This window comes from Tursiops truncatus, chromosome 9, assembly GCF_011762595.2.
Source record: "Tursiops truncatus isolate mTurTru1 chromosome 9, mTurTru1.mat.Y, whole genome shotgun sequence".
NCBI lineage: Eukaryota > Metazoa > Chordata > Mammalia > Artiodactyla > Delphinidae > Tursiops > Tursiops truncatus.
The window spans coordinates 91925860-91942619 of record NC_047042.1 but is presented as its reverse complement, the minus strand read 5'-3'; the positions used below and the strand labels follow the sequence as shown (position 1 = coordinate 91942619).

General features: G+C 47.1%; 1 protein-coding gene across 2 annotated transcripts; it reads right to left on the bottom strand.

Moving 5' to 3' along the window:
• Nucleotides 1-731: 731 nt before the first annotated feature.
• On the bottom strand, nt 732-15962 carry RAB19 (RAB19, member RAS oncogene family). Of its 2 annotated transcripts, none has more exons than XM_019930837.3 (4): nt 15837-15962; nt 13376-13588; nt 12010-12193; nt 732-2229 (listed from the first exon to the last, which is right to left on the bottom strand). In XM_019930837.3, the coding sequence occupies exons 2-4, from the start codon at nt 13574-13576 to the stop codon at nt 1961-1963; spliced, it is 654 nt and encodes a 217-aa protein (XP_019786396.2). In that variant the 5' UTR covers nt 13577-13588; nt 15837-15962; the 3' UTR covers nt 732-1960. The 2 variants fall into 2 exon arrangements, with proteins under 2 accessions (XP_019786396.2, XP_033719249.1); XM_033863358.2 differs by having other exon boundaries at nt 15854-15873.
• Nucleotides 15963-16760: the final 798 nt, after the last annotated feature.

Genomic DNA, 16760 nt, shown 5'->3' with positions numbered 1-16760 from the left:
CGTCTCCTTAGTTGTGGCTCCCAGGCTCATTAGTTGTGGCATGCGAACTCTTAGTTGCAGCATGCATGTGGGATCTAGTTCCCTGACCAGGGATCGAACCAAGACCTGCTGCACTGGGAGCACAGAGTCTTATCCACTGCGCCACCAGGGAAGTCCCTTCCTCTCCTTCCCCTTCTTAAGGAGTGTCTGCTCACTGCCTCCTCTGAAAATTGCCCAGTGACTTGGTACAGGTGTATTCCTGATCTGCCTTGTGAACTCCTGCTTCACATAACCCCTTCTTTAGAACAAGAATATGTATGTGAAAAAAGGTTAATCTGCTTTGATGCCTTTATTATTTCTGGCTTGTAATAGATTTCCCTCATGTTTCCAAAAGGTAAGTTGTTCGCTTCAAAAATGAATATATATTGCTGTGAATTAAATGTAATTTATTCTCTGTGGTTACACTCCCATCCTCACCTAACCTCTGTATGGTAGTAGTTCTCAAGGTTTAGTGTGGGGAGAATCACCTGGCAAGCGTGGTGAAGTGTGGGTTTCTGGAAAGATTCAGTCAGTCAGCCATGGGTGTCAGGAATCCTAGACAAGCATCTCCTGGCCCCTGTCCTAGGTGTGGTCGGGGAATTCCACTACAGAAGCATTGCTCTATTGTACTGTCCAATGGACATATGGTGTGAGCCACACATAATTTAAGATTTTCTAGTTGCTACATTAAAAAAAGTAAAAAGAAACAGCTGAAATGTTAATATATATTTTATTAACCTGGAATGATATTAATCTAAAATATCATTTTAACATATAATCAATATAAAATTATTAGGAAGATACTTTACATTTTATTTTTCATAATAAGTCTTCAAATTCTGCTATGTATTTTACATTCAGAGCTCATCAAATTCAAATTAGCCAATTTCAAGTACTCAGTCACACGTGGCTAGTGGCTATTTGTTTTGTGCTGGTCTCAGCCTGCAGATAACAGTGCTACAGCTAGAAATGCCTGGGGTGGACCCACCTGCACCCTGGGTGCGCCCCAGACAGACATTTCCTCTTTCAGAGCTGATGCTGTGGCCGGACCAACACTTGCAGTTCTTACTAGGATTGTAAGACACCCTCAGCAGCAACCGTCAGGGAGCTTTGCGGACACAAGGGTTATGACTCACAGCTTCCGGAGGGTAGACAGCACGCCCCGGCCATACAGCAAGGTCAGTACTGGTTTGATATTTGTCTATGAGCCAATTTAATTTCAATTCAGAAATGACTTTTGATCCAGCAGATGATTGGGTGTTTTGGAAGGAAATTGTAGGCATCTCCCTCATCCTAGGAGGGTGGTCCAATCCGCCCAACTCGGATAAAGTGAAATCTAATTCTCTCTCCATCACATGGCTCCTGACCATTTGGCAAGACCGTATTTATCGTCTTTAGGTCAAAAAGCTTTGCCCCCCAAACTAAGACCCGAGGTGTGAATGTCAGGAAGCAAAAGTTAACAGCATCTGGTTCATCATTGCAGGCTTTTTCCCCATCTTCCCATGCCCACACTGTTTTCAACCACTCTGCAATGTTCCAGACATCTTCTCCCCTGTCTTCTTTCCTTCTTCTACTTCTCTTTTCTTCTTTCCTTCACTACCCTCTTCTTCAAGTGAGAAGCAGAGTTCAGTAGAAAACAGCTGAAGGGTTGGGGAGACAGAAAAGGGAAAGATGAAAAGGAACAAATCTTGTCCTCCTACCACTGGGCCTTGAGTCCTAGGAAAAGTCAAGAAAAACAGTGGTGTCCTCTATCCTCAGAGTCAGGGTTTCCCCCTCTGGTGTGAACTGAGGCAAAAGGGTGCCCCCCCACCAGGCAGGAAGGAGTAGGACCAGCTGCAAGTCCGCACTGGAGTCCGAGGTCTCCTCAGCAGACACGAGGCCGTCCGCTGCCCTTGGTTTCGGAGGTGGCCTCTGCTGGGTGCCACCGGCCCGGGGAACATACTCAACAAGTGCACTGGCTCTTCTCCCTCGGCCCCGGGGCCGTGAGGACAGGACTGGAATCCAGGGGGAGGCTGCCCAGGGTGCCCTCCCCGTACAAGGGCAGGCTGTGGCGAGCCATCAACTCCCTGGCCATCAGCACGAAGACCTCGTCGATGTTCTTGGACTCCTTGGCAGATGTCTCCAAGACAGCCAGGAGGCCGTATTTCTCAGCCAGTGTGCAGGCATCCTCAAACAGGACGTGCCGTTTTTCCCACATGTCACATTTGTTCCCTGGGAGTGAGAGAGAAGCAAATATTCCGATGAGTAACTTAATCTGGTTTTTTAAAAGGTGAACTTCAAAAAGAACATTTTAGTTTAGCAATATGCGCACATGCATTTGTTCACAAATAGTTACTGATGGCAGATTTACTGAAAATGAACCCAACGATGAATGGAAACAGAGCCACTATCTTTTTTTTTTTTTTAATTGAAGTACAGTTGATTTACAATGTTGTGTTAGTTTCTGGTATACAGCAAAGTGATTCATATATATATATAAAATTTCAGATTTTTTCCATTATACTTTGAATATAGTTCCCTGTGCTGTACAGTAGGTCCTTGTTGGTTGTCTATTTTATATTTAGTAGTGTGTATCTGTTCATCCTAAACTCTTAATTTATCCCTCCCCCACCTTTCTCCTTTGGTAACCATAAGTTTGTTTTCTACGTCTGTGAGTCTGGCTCTGTTTTGTAAATAAGTTCATTTGTATCATTTTTTTAGATTCCACGTATAGGTGACATATGATATTTGTCTTTGTCTGACTTACTTTATTCAGTACAATCTCTAGGTCCATCCATGTTGCTGCAAATGGCATTATTTCATTCATTTTTATGGCTGAGTAAAATTCCATCGTATATATGTGCCTCATCTTCTTTATGCATTCATCTGTTAATGAACACTTAGATTGCTTCCATGTTTTGGTTATTGTAAATCGTGCTGCTATGAACATTGGGGTGCACGTATCTTTTCGACTCAGAGTATTCACGGAGCTGCTGTCTTAATTCACTGTCCTGTAAGAGCATTAAGAGCTGCTAGGAATGGGCTGGAGGTGTGTGTTTTATTGCCCAGGACAGGTGGAGCCCCTGTATTTGGGGACCATCATTCCTGCCAAGTGTGACAAGGTGAAGGCTGGGCCGGTGACCCTCTCTGTCTTCTCTCTACTTGCTTCACATCTTTTTCCTCTTTTCACTCTTTTTTTTCCCAAGTGACTGTAGAGATGGGGCCTGGTCTCACTGAGGAGACTGTGATGAGATTTGTTGGATTGAAGGCGTGGAGTGAATAGTGAAGGACAGAGCTATAATTTACAGGCAATAAAATGCACAGACTTGGGCTTCCCTGGTGGCGCAGTGGTTGGGAGTCTGCCTGCCGATGCAGGGGACACGGGTTCATGCCCCGGTCCGGGAAGATCCCACATGCCACGGAGCAGCTGGGCCCGTGAGCCATGGCCGCTGAGCCTGCGTGTCCGGAGCCTGTGCTCCTCAACGGGAGAGGCCAAAACAGTGAGAGGCCCGCGTACAGCAAAAAAAAAAAAAAAAAATTGCACAGACTTGAAGCAGACAGGTCCATGAGTTTTGGCAAATGTCTATGTCCCATAACCGCCATCCCCCTCAGGACACAGAACATTTGCAATTCCCCCAGAAAGCTCGATGAGGGGTTTTGCCAGCACAGCCCAGGATTTACTGTTAGAGAAGTACCGTATTTCTTTTCCTCCTCCTCAATCCTACATTCATCTAATCACTGGACTTTGATCTCTCGGAGGCAGGAATCTAAAGGCGAAATTACTTTCTCACCAGGGTTGTTTCACTAGACATCAAGGTTTATTACAAAGCTACAGCAATTAAGATGGGCTAGACCAGTGTTTCTTTATTGTCCTCATAGAGGGTCTTTTTCGATCTTTTTTCCCCCTAATTACCCCTTTGCCTCTGAAAAACAGTAAAACTTCCTATTTGGAAAAAAAATCTAGATTCACAGGAAATTGCACACACACACACACACACACACACATACACACTACATATATATATATATATATATATATATATATATATATATATATATATATATATATATACAGGGAGGTCCAGTGTACTCTTCTCCGAGTTTCCCCCAATGGTAACCTCTTGCACTACAGTACAATATCAAAACCAGGAAATTGACACTAATACAACCCACAGAGCTTATTCAGATTTCACAAATTATACACACATTCCTTTGTGTGTATGTGTGTGTGTGCGTATGTATTTGTGCAATTTGATCACATGTGTAGATTCCTACACCTACCAGTGCAGTCAAGATACAGAACAGTTCCATCACCACGAAGTACTCGCCGTGCTACCCTTTACAACCTCCCACCAGCTCTAATCCCTGACCCCTGGTAACTAATCTGTTCTCCATCTGTATAATTTTGTCATTTCCAGGATGTTATGTAGGGGCTTCCCTGGTAGTGCAGTGGTTAAGAATCCACCTGCCAATGCAGGGGACACAGGTTCAAGCCCTGGTCCAGGAAGATCCCACATGCCATGGAACAACTAACTAAGCCTGTGCGCCACAACTACTGAGCCTGTGCTCTAGAGTCTGTGCTCCGCAACAAGAGAAGCAACCACAATGAGAGGCCCACGAACCGCAATGAAGAGTAGCCCTAGCTCCCTGCAACTAGAGAAAGCCCACGCGCAGCTACGAAGACCCAACGCAGCAAAAATAAATAAATAATAAATAAATTTATTTAAAAAAAAAAGAATCATACAGTAGGTAGCCTTTGGAGATTGGCTTTTCTCAGCATAATTCTCTTGAGATCCATCAGAGTGATGTATGTATTAGTTTCTTTTTTTTTTTTTTTTTGCGGTACGCGGGCCTCTCACTGCTGCGGCCTCTCCCGTTGCGGAGCACAGGCTCCAGACGCGCAGGCTCAGCGGCCATGGCTCACGGGCCCAGCCGCTCCGCGGCATGTGGGAACCTTCCTGACCGGGGCACGAACCCGTATCCCCTGCATCGGCAGGCGGACTTTCAACCACTGCGCCACCAGGGAAGCCCCCAGTAGTTTCTTTTTTATTGCTGAGTCATGTTCCATGGTATGGATGTACCACAGTTTAACTACCCACCCATATGAAGGAAACTGAGTTGATTCTAGTTTTTTATTATTATGAATAGTGCTTCAGTGAACATTTGTGTACAGACCTTACAAAATTTGTGTACAGACCCTACAGATACACTGTATATCTGGCCCTTTGGAGGCCACAAACCACTGTCACATCTAAAATATTTTTGCCCTCCAAAAGAATGCATGAAATAGACCAGTAGAATAGAATAAAAAGCTCAGAAACAAACTCACGAATATATGTACCCTTCACAGAAAGATGGTGCCACAGAGCAGTGGACAAGATTGCCTTTTTAGTCAATAGTACGGAGGCAATTGGATCTTTACATGAATAGTTACAAGTTTTGGCCCAGACCTCTCACTGTACACCATAATCAATGCTGGATAGATTGCAGATCTAAATGTAAAAGTCATAATAAATTATAAACAAACAAACAAATACAACGAGCAAGGGAGGGTGGGAGGGAGACGCAACAGGGAGGAGATATGGGGATATATGTATACGTATAGCTGATTCACTTTGTTATACAGCAGAAACTAACACACCATTGTAAAGCAATTATACTCCAATAAAGATGTTAAAGAAACAAAAAACATACAGCAAGCAAGCTTCAAAAGATAATGTAAGGCTATGTTAATGATTTCAATTAGGGTAAATTTTCCTACATAGGATACAGGAAGCAATAATCATTAAGGAAAAGTTTGATGGATTGAAATATATTAAAATTAAAAATGTCTGTTCATCAAAATACACCATCAAGAGAGTGAAGAGGAACTCTGAGAGTAAAAAAGTGAAAGATGAGGGACTTCCCTGTTGGTCCAGTGATTAAGACTCCAAGCTTCCAATGCAGGGAGCATGGGTTCGATTCCCGGTCAGGGAACTAAGATCCCACATGCCGCATGGTGCGGCCAAAACATTAAAAAAATAATAATAAAATTTAAAATAAATAAATAAAAGTGAAAAATGTATTTGCAACACATGCAATTGACAAAGGGCTCAGAGCTGTTCAAGAGAACTGACTTCAGGGAGCATAGGTGACCCCAGCCCAGCTGCTACCCCACTGTCCTCCGCCAGCTGGTGCAGAGGCCCCAGCACAGGGAGGCACTAACGCAGGCCCCTGCTGCAGAGACCAGGGTTCCATTCCTCTTATCAGGCAGCTTTGGTTCAGGCCTGAATCAACCTTTCTTGGACACCATCCTCCTTCCTCCCTTCTCTCCTTCCCAGGGGCAGGTCAGCATGACATAGAAGACTCTCCCTGCCTCCTCCTGCGCCTTCCTCTTTATCCCTCACAGCCATTTCTCCCAATAAATCTCTTGAATGTCTATCGGATCCTGTCCTGACATCTTCCTGGAAGACCCGAACCAACATAGATTATTTCCAGAAAACATAAGGTACTTGTAGGGATCAATAAGAAAAAGACAAACAACAGGTAGAAAAATGGGCATGAGAATTGAAAAGAGAATATCCAAATAGCTAACAAGTGTATGAAAAGGTGCTTGACCTCAACAGTGAACAGGGACCTGCAAATAAAAAATGCGAGTGATATCACGACACACTTATCAGGATGGAAGAAATGGAAAGATCTGATAATAGCAAGTGCTGGTGAGGATGTAGAACCAGGGAATCCGGGTTCTAAGAGCTTTTGCTGAGAGATTGTGGACCTTTAAATATAACAGGGGTTTAAGTGGAAAGTTTGCCCGAGATCCTAAGGGGACAAATAGCAGACGCCAAAGAATGTTAAGAGACAGAACAGCCACATAACCTACAAAAGGAGGTTGGCTCCCAAACCCTCACTCTGAAGGAGTAAGAAGAGTTAAGAAGTTAGAAACAAAACAGAGCGGGATGAGAAAAGGACAAGAAGCAGCCATCTCCAGGCGGAAAGCAGGGCACCTTGTGAGTGATGTTCAGGAATTTGTGTCTTATCTTGGGGGTGATGGGGACACCGAAGGTTTTAAACAGAGGGACGGGGCTTCCCTGGTGGCGCAGTGGTTAAGAATCCGCCTGCCAATGCAGGGGACACGGATTCGAGCCCTGGGCCAGGAAGATCCCACATGCTGTGGAGCAACTAAGCCCGTGCGCCCCACCTACTGAGCCTGCGCTCTAGAGCCCGCGAGCTGCAACTACTGAGCCCGTGTGCCACAACTACTGAAGCTCACGCACCTAGACCCCATGCTCTGCAACAACGGAAGCCACAAGCCCGCGCACTGCAACAAAGAGTAGCCCCCGCTCGCCACAACTAGAGAAAGTCCGCATGCAGCAAGAAGACCCAATACAGCCAAAAATAATTTTAAAAAAATTTTAAATAAGTAAACAGAGGGACATTACTGAGGAGCTGGGTTCCCTGTGAATGGCTGGAGGGGAAGGAACAGGACAAATCAACGCACAATGGTCTCTTTGATTTTGTATGGTGGTGACATGGCCTCTAGGGGCTGGGGTAAACTTTTGAGAGAGAAAGCCATTTGTGTGAAGAACCATGGAGACAGAATGGAAAATATGGTAAAACGGCAGGGACACTTCTGTGAGGGAACAGCACAGTTGGCTATCCCAGATTAAAGCGAGGAGACCACCGACAGTAAACAGGAAGACCCGTGGTGTCAGCCCTTGGGATTGGATGCGTCATAAGCGGGAGCACTGGGGACACGTCCTGATCATCTTTGGGGGCATTTCTAGAACCAGTTAAGAAGTGGGGCAGAGATATTTGTTACAACAGACAGACGAGGGAGTAAATATCAAGCAAAAGTTGTGAGATTCGTGGAAATCCCACCACATCTTGGCATTTGTTCCCCTACTCTGCCCCACCTGTTTCTGCAGTAGGGGGAGGAAGAGTGAAGGACAATGCTGGTGGGGGCGGGGCCATCAAAGGGCGGGGCCCGCAAGGGAGGAGAAGGCGGCGGTGGAGAAGTGGGTGAGGCCTTCCAAAGACAGCCCAGAGGGGATGGCTGGTCAGGGTGGCTTTGCATGGCAGCTTTCAAGGTTCTTCTGCTTCAACGTTTCCTGGGAAGCCTGTGAATTTAATGGAAGAGGGATCCAACCCACCTTCCTGGGTAACCGCCAGCGGGTTTAGGACGGCATGGTTCCCCTCAGCGAGATGCAAGGGATTCACACCCAAGCTTCCCTTCCCTGGGAGCTACTATTGGTGGGGTTCCCACCTTCCCTGGCGGCTCAGCTATGTCCCCCCTCTCCGGGGGATGCCCTCTGAGCCCCTCGTTCCCTGGACTGAGGTCTCAGCACTGTGCTAAGTGCTTTATATGTTACCTTGTTTAATCCTTTAAATTCAACAAAACCTTTGAGGCAGGTACCAGTTTTATAGATGAGTAAGTAGAAATTTAGAGAGAGGGATGAGACCAAGTTCAGACAGGAAGGACAGAGAGGGAGATTTGAACCCAAATCTGTCTGACTGCAAAGTCCAGGCACTGGAGTGGATGAGACATTGCCTCAACCAGAGCTTCAGGGGGCAACTGTCAGCCTGACCAGCTACTGGAAAGTGGCTGGACAGGAACTGAACCACCCGGGGCTCTGATTCAAATCCTGCCTCACCTGTCAGTAGGTAACTCGCTGAGCTCCTTGGCAGGATACTTAACCTGCAGAGGCCTCGGTTTCCTCAGCTGGGAGACGAGGATGGTCGTCTCTGCTTCTCAGGATGGTTGTGAGGATTAAATGAAGGGACCCAGGGGCAGACTCAGAGTGGAGTTTAGTAAATGTCACCTGTCGTCAGATCTTGTCACCCCTCCTGGTCATCACACTTCAGGAGCAGCTGTTGTGAAGGGTGTCAGAAACCTTGGCCAGTGTCCTCCTCGGTGCTTCGAAGAAGTGGTTATTGAGGAAGAAATATGGCTCTGTTGGGGGGTCAGTGTTTATTTTTATAACTCTGAACTCTGCCTTTTTCTTTTTTTAAAAATAAATTTATTTGTGGCTGCATTGGGTCTTCATTGCTGCATGCGGGCTTTCTCTAGTTGCAGTGAGCAGGGGCTACTCTTCGTTGCGGAGCACGGGCTCTAGGCACACGGGCTTCAGTAGTTGTGGCACATGGACTCAGTAGTTGTGGCTCGTGGGCTCAGTAGTTGTGGCTCGTGGGCTCTAGAGCGCAGGCTCAGTAGTTCTGGCTCATGGGCTTAGTTGCTCCGCAGCATGTGGGATCTTCCCGGACCAGGGCTCAAACCCGTGTCCCCTGCATTGGCAGGCAGATTCTTAACCACTGCGCCACCAGGGAAGCCCTGAACTCTGCCTTTTGAAGAAGTGTTCTTTATACCTGAAGTCAAATCAAAAATGTTTCTGGTTCCAGAGGGGACCTTTGGCTGAGAAGTAACAAGAGAGAGGAGGCAGCTCACGCTTCTCCAAAAAGGCAAGTCGCCCTCCATGTGGAAGACGCTTCCCAGTCTCACTAATCTCTCCTGTTTTCTGCCATGAGGGAAAAGACACAGCCCCTCTGAAAAAAGGGGCTAAGTTTGAGGCGCATTTTCTTTGGCAGCTGGCTGTGCATAGGGAGCTTTTGATCTGATGCAGCACGAAGGAACGAGCCCCGTCTAGGCTCTTGGAATGACTTTGATTCTTAAGTTACAAGAAGCAGAATGAATTACAAAGCAGCATTCTCTTCAAGGCCATGCATATGATAGGGGCTAGACTGTGACTTAAAACAGCAAAGACAGGGAAAACACGGTTCTAGAATAACAAGTCCTTTTTGGAATCACAATAGTAATAATAGATGGGCTAGATGTGCCAACGATGTGTGCGAGTGACCTCTTCTGTGGACCGTCTGCAGCCCAGCTATGCTTCCTGTCACTGCCTCCCCCCTCGGGGCCCAGCTGCTTGGTCCAGGCCGGGCACCTTACACCAGGCCTGCCCGCCACCGTGAGGTTGGCCAGCAGCCTGGGCCAGGCTTTGCCATGAGAAAGAGGAATGGGGCGGGACTTCTCTGATGGTCCAGTGGTTAAGACTCTGTGCTCCCAATGCAGGGGGCCTGGGTTGGACACCTGGCCAGGGAACTAGATACCACGTGCGTGCTGCAACTAAAAGACCCTGTGTGCTGCAACTAAGACCCGGTGCAGCCGAATACATAAATAAATTAATATTTTTTAAAAATTAAGTATTAAAAAAAAAAGGAACGGGGCAATGGGATTTCCTTCCTGAAGAATGTGAGCTAGAGGGTATGAGAGAATGAGGGATTCTGTGGCAGGAGCAGGCTGGGGATGATGCTTTGAGGAACCCAGGAGGGATGGTTCAGAGGGAGAGTGCTGCAGGCCCACAGTATCCTGAATGTAAGAAGCAGCTCTGAGAGAAGACATAGATACACAATGGTGGAGGAGGCTGGTACACAGAGCCCAGCCCTGAGAAGAGGGTCCCCAACTTCCTGCTTGCGATGGCTCCACTGTGTCTCCCACTCTGCTGGGCTTGAATGCTGGGCTGGGTTTTCCTAGGTCCCAGGGACTTGCACCCTCACCATAAGCACCCCACCCCATTGTTTAAGGAACACAGAGGAGTTTGTTCTCTCAAACAAATGAACCTTCTAGAAACAAATCCCACACCCGTTATGAAGCACCTACTATGTGCTAGGCACTGTCAAGCGATGTATACACATTATCTCGTCACGTCTTTACAACAACCCTAGTGAATACTGATTGCATATTGTAGATGAGGAAACTAAGGCTCAGAAGGTAACTTACCACACAGCTAGGACATGCCTGTGCATGGATAAATAATCCACTAATCATTGCTGTGTTTAGCGCTCAGTCCCACAGCAGCTCTCTAGACCTGTGCTCTGCAAACTTTAATTTGCATATGAATCTCTCTAGGATCCTGTTAAAACGAAGATTCAGGTTCAGTAGGTCTGGAATGGGGCCTGAGATGGGGCGCTTTTAACAACCCCCAACGTGATGCTGATTCTGTGGATTTTTAGGGCAGTGAAAATACTCTCTATATCATCATGGTGGATACTTGTCCTTAGACATTTGTCCAAACCCATAGAAAGTACAACACCAAGAATGAGCCATAATGTAAACTATGAAGTTCAGATGACTATGATGTGTCAATGTAGGTTCATCCTTTGTAACAAATGTACCACATTGGTAGGAGATGTTGATATGGGAGAGGCTATGCATGTGTGAGTACAGGGGGCATATGGGAAATCTCCGTACCTTCCCAATTTTGCTGAGAACCTTAAAAACTGCTCTGAAAAAATAAGTCTTAATACAAAAAAAAAGAAAAAGAAACCTAAAACCAAAAACCCCAGTGATGCTGCTGGTCCGTGGACCACACTTTGAGTAGCAAGAACCTAAACCAACTTGCCAAAATTAAGCAGCCACTTGGTAAACATTAGTGTCCTTAGGAGGGGCACTGCTTGCAAAGCTAATACTATAGGGAAGTGACAGCACATTACCCGTTTCTGAATGCACAATGTGACGGCACGTATTTCAAGCTGTGAGTTCACTTTGTATAGTTGAAGTTGCAGTTAATTTTGATGTTGGCTTGTTGTTAAGATTTGCTTAGCATCTTAGCAGGTGTGATAAGTCATTCAAGAGTGTTGTTAGTCATAGTCATCTGAGCGGCTCTTCCGGGGATTGAGAGCCATCTGACGCTGTGAAGCTCAGACTACAGAATGCTTCCTGTGTGGTCTGTACAGACGTGTGTCGAATCAGCCAGGGTGTACCTTCATCTAGGTATCTGGCCCCATCTCAGGTTTTTGCAGTGAGAAACTCTAGGGTGGGGCCCTGGAATCTGTATTCTTAACAAGTTCAAACCACCCCACTCTCATGCTCAAGTGAACCTGATGGGAATTTCTGGCCCAGATGTTTTCTGAGGTCCCATCTGCCACGTGCACTTTTATGGCTTCCTGTTCCACTGCCACTGGAAACACAGAAAAAGCTGAGCATGGGGGGCGGCGGGCAGTCAAGGAAAGCGAAACACTTTGAAATCGACCTACCAATCAGCATGATGACCAAGTTTGCCGCCCCGTATTTCTCTATCTCGTGAATCCAGTGAGGAACAGACTCGAACGTGGACCGCCGGGTGAGGTCGTAGGCAATGATGGCCGCGTGGGCACTGCGATAGTAGCTTTGGGTGATGGTCCGGAAGCGCTCCTGGCCTGCAGTGTCCCACACCTGCATCTGGAGAAGGGCAGGAAAGGGGGTCCGCATCAGGAGTTCCCACCCCTGATGGGAACTTGCTCGCCTAAGTCGTTCCCTGGGTCTCACTTCTAGAGATCCAAATTCAGGAGGTCTGGGGTGGGGCCCAGGAATCTGTCTTTTTTCAGGTGCTCCCAGGGTAAAATCCCCAAGGTTTTCAGGTTGGGGGCCATCACCTAAGGTGCCCTTCAGTGGGAGAGGCGGATCCAGTGTCCTAAGGTCTGGTGTTCTTTTGCCTTCCTACCACACTCATCCCTTCATCCAGATGTTTTATCTTTTTTTTTTTTTTGCGGTACGCAGGCCTCTCACCGTTGTGGCCTCTCCTGTTGCGGAGCACAGGCTCCGGACGCGCAGGCTCAGCGGCCATGGCTCACGGGCCCAGCCGCTCCGCGGCACGTGGGATCTTCCCGGAACGGGGCACGAACCCGTGTCCCCTGCATCAGCAGGCGGACTCTCAACCACTGTGCCACCAGGGAAGCCTCAAAATGTCTTTTTACTATCATGTTTGTTTAATAAGGATCCCACACAAAATCCATTTATTACATTTTCACCAACACTTTTTGATCTTTTTTGGTTGGTCAAATGGGTAAATGATATTATCTCACTTATTTTAATTTCATTTCTTTAATCATGAGTAACAATGGGCACTTTTACTTTTTCACATAAATGTATGAGCCAGTTCACATAACATCTGTGAAGTAGCTGTTTTGTCTAATCTGTGAAGTGCCTACTTTTTGTGTTTGGTTGTTGGTCTTTTCTTCGATATTTATCAGAGCTCTTTTCACATCAGAGAAATTAGCTCTCTGTCAGTTCCATATTTGCAAATGTTTCTTTCCAGTTTGTCACTCATCTTTGACTTTGTTTATGGTATTTTTGAGTATGTAGAAATTTGACCTTTATATGATCATATAGAAGAGTATTAATTTGACCTTTAAATAGTTAGATGGAGCAATATTTTCCCTTATGGCTTCTGGGTTCTTGTCTTGCTTTAAAGCCTGATTTCTCTATTCCTCAATGATAAAAATAAATACTCCCATGGGTTTTTTTTTCCTGGTATTTTAATGATCTCATATTTTATATTTAAATCTTTCACTCCTCAGGCATGTGTTTCGGGGTTAGGAACCATGGCTAAAAGAGGCAGACCCACCCCTGTCCCCCTCTGACCTTCACTTTCTTGCCGTTGATCTCCAGGGCACGCACAGTGAAGTCCACCCCAATGGTGTTCTGCTGCGCCTCGGTGTAGACGCCGGATGTGAAATGCCGCACCACACACGTCTTCCCCACGTTGGAATCCCCGATGAGGATAATCTTGAACAAATAGTCAAAGTTCTCATCTGCTGCCCTGGCTGAGCTGGAGAATTGCATGGCTCTTGCCACCTAGAACAGATCAAGGAAGAAAAGAAGGAATTCAGTCTCTCTTTAGTGCAGCCATCCCCAACCTTTTCGGCACCAGGGACTGGTTTCGTGGAAGACAATTTTTCCTCGGACAGGGTGGGGGGCTAGGATGGTTCAGGAGGCAACGTGAGCGATGGGGAGCAATGGGGAGCAATGGGGGGCGATGGGGGGCGATGGGGAGCAGTGGGGAGCCATGGGGAGCGATGGGGGCGATGGGGGCGATGGGGGGCGATGGGGAGTGATGGGGGGCAATGGGGGGCGATGGGGAGCGATGGGGAGCGATGGGGAGCGGCAGGTGAAGCTTCGCTCACTTGCCTGCCGCTGACCTCCTGCTGTGTGGCCCAGTACCTAACAGTACCGGTACTGGTCCACAGCCTGGGGATTGGGGACCCCTGTGTTAGTGACCACCTACCAGGGGCCGGGAACTATTCTTGGCACTCGGGATTCAGCACAGGACAAGACAGAGTGAGGTTACTGTTTTCCTAGCACTGCCGTCCTCGTGGGAGAAGGATGTTAATTACTGGTCAGGTAAGAGGGAGCTGCCCGCACAAACCCCACCTGTCCTAGGTGAGTTAACATTACTTTAGGGGTGACCTTGGAATGAAGAGGTTCTACTGCTGTTCTCTGCTGGGCCCAGTACACGATCAACACTCTCAGATGACAGCATTGACTGGGACTTCCCTGGCAGTCTAGGGGTTAAGACTCCATGCTTCCAGCACTTCCACTGCAGGGGGTGGTGGGTTTGATCCCTGGTCCGGGAACTAAGATCCCACATGCCTCGGGGCCCAGCAGGAGTGTTTTACCTGCCAGTTATCAGGTGGGAGACATGCCTAGCTGTCAGCCTATCTCCATGTCACATGGGAGGAAGACAAATTACTGGAAGACTGAATGGCAAGGCAACCAGCCGCAAGCATCCATGAGACCTGACAGGCAAGTCAGTTTCGGGAAGAGTCACACAGCCCTTTTCTTCCGGTTGGCACCTGCTTTTCCTTGTCCTGGAAATTATGATTCTGAGAATATTCAGAATGAAAACTGTGGGGAATTCCCTGGCAGTCCAGCGGTTAGGACTCTGTGCTTTCACTGTCAAGGGCCCGGTTTCAATCCCTGGTTGGAGAACTAAGATCCCACAAGCCTCGAGGTGCCACAAAACAAAACGAAACCGACAAAAAAACCCTGTGGTTCGAATGTTTGTGCCATACTCTACCATAGGCTGGAAAAGAAAGTTTCTCATGACAGTGTCTCCCAAACTAACTGATTATCAGAATTACCTGGGAAGATAATTAACTATCTATATATTCCTGGAGCCCATCTTAGGTGTGCTAAATAGATTTAAAAACATGCACACACTCCCAGGTGATTTTGAGGACTAGCTAGCCTTGGGAAGTGTTGACCGACACAATCACCCACCTGAAACTTTATTCCCACCTTCAGCGTCTCTGCTTAAATACCCACAGCATCTCAGATCACAAGGAACTCACTACCTTTTAAAAAAATCTATGTTGTGTGCACAGCTCTAACTTACATGGGGTTGAAATCTATCTCCCCGAGGTTTCCATCTGTGGACCCTCATGCTACATCAGGACTCCCATTCCACATGACAGCAGATTCCTACTCCACAGCAGATAGTTGGAGCAGCAACCATGTTCCCTCATGGCAGATATACCCGGGCCCTTCAACTGTTCTTTGGTTGTGTTGGGTCTCCTCGTCAGATGTCTCTTAAAAATACAGGAAACCTTATTTCATTTGATGACGAAATTTGATGTGTTGCAAATTGTTCCTGCCTATGACACCCTTCTTCATTTCCCCCAGTTTTAGTTTTTGGCTTTCTCAGAAGTCATAGAAAAGGACAAGTCTGTATCATCACACAGATTAAAATCTGTACGTAAAAACTGCGAGCTTTAAACAGACGGAGGATCCTACACTTCTCCTGGACTCCTCTGAAATCACTATGGCTAAATGATCCAGCAGACACGAGACATAATCAAACAACTCTTCCCCGGGCTTTTCAAGTAAAGAAAGCCATTCCACTTCCGGTGTCTTATCCCTGTAATTTGAGCTGAAATCTTACTTCCATGCCCGCCCCCCCCCATGCACACACACCAAGTAAGTCCTCAGGGTTTCCACAAAAGCCCCCTTCACCTCCGCCTACACGCCCTGCAAGGAGAAACAAGCGATGTCCACCCTCCAACACCCTCCATCCTGCATCCTGTAACCTGCACCTGTTGCTTACCTGTCTGGCTCTCTCACCTCTGCCAGTAGGTAACGTTTGCTCTTTCTCCTGGTTTTCCTTTTGGTCCTCCGTGCCCCTTCTTCCTCCTGTCTCGAGGCGTGGTGGGAACTGTAGTTCTGTCCCCAGGTGTCAGGTTTGGTGGCCTGAGAAAGTGAAAGGAAAGTGTCAACCCTCCCTCCCTCCGCCTCCCCCTCCCTCCCCATCCGGAGGAGCTGCCATTGGGTACAAAGCACGGGGTGAGGCCACACTAGGTCACCTTTCCTCCGGCTTCTTAGCATCACATGTTATCCAGCAAACCCAAAATGAAAAGGACTAGCCTGCTACCTCAGCCAACACCTATTGAGCCTCCCTGTTCTTTCTTTCAGCTCACATTCTCTTAGGCGGCCCTTACCACCAATTTTTCCTGGTGTCCCCTGTTTGGCTGGGGTGGGAGTGGCTAGTTGAAGGACAGCAACTTAAAGGAGGACACAGATCTGGGTTTTGAGTCATTTAACTGTTTTGTGGACTTGAATAACCTTTTCTGAGGAGCCACTGAGAGAAAGGAGGTGATCCAAAGAGAAGATTAAAAAACGAAAACAACTTTGAATTTGCAGGGGAAAAAGGAGCTGAAAAAAAATGTTTCCTTCCCCCCACAAAGTGTACCCCAGAACCAAGGTTAATTTCTAGGAAGACCTGGATTTCGTCAGTCCCTGATGCTGGCAGGAGAAGCATGGAGCTGAGGTGAATTTTCCTTTTTATTTTTTCCCCACAGAGTCTGGAAGAGTCACTGCTTCTAGCATGGGGACCAGATCAGCTCCACTCTGTGGAATGTGCTGACCAGGCAGTTAAGCTATAGGCATAACATGCAAAACAGAAACATCCCGATCGATAAAATATTAAACTGGTGTAGTGTTTTCAAACTGTGGGCCGAGACCCGTTAATGAG

What these genes read in the sequence shown, in the direction of transcription:
- RAB19 (XM_019930837.3), bottom strand. Translation starts at nt 13,576, where the DNA reads ATGCAATTCTCCAGCTCAGCCAGGGCAGCAGATGAGAACTTTGACTAT. An exon ending in TCAACGGCAAGAAAGTGAAG is followed by an intron (nt 12,194 to 13,375) that starts GTCAGAGGGGGA and finishes GCCCTTCTCCAG; the next exon opens with ATGCAGGTGTGGGACACTGC. An exon ending in CTTGGTCATCATGCTGATTG is followed by an intron (nt 2,230 to 12,009) that starts GTAGGTCGATTT and finishes TCTCACTCCCAG; the next exon opens with GGAACAAATGTGACATGTGG.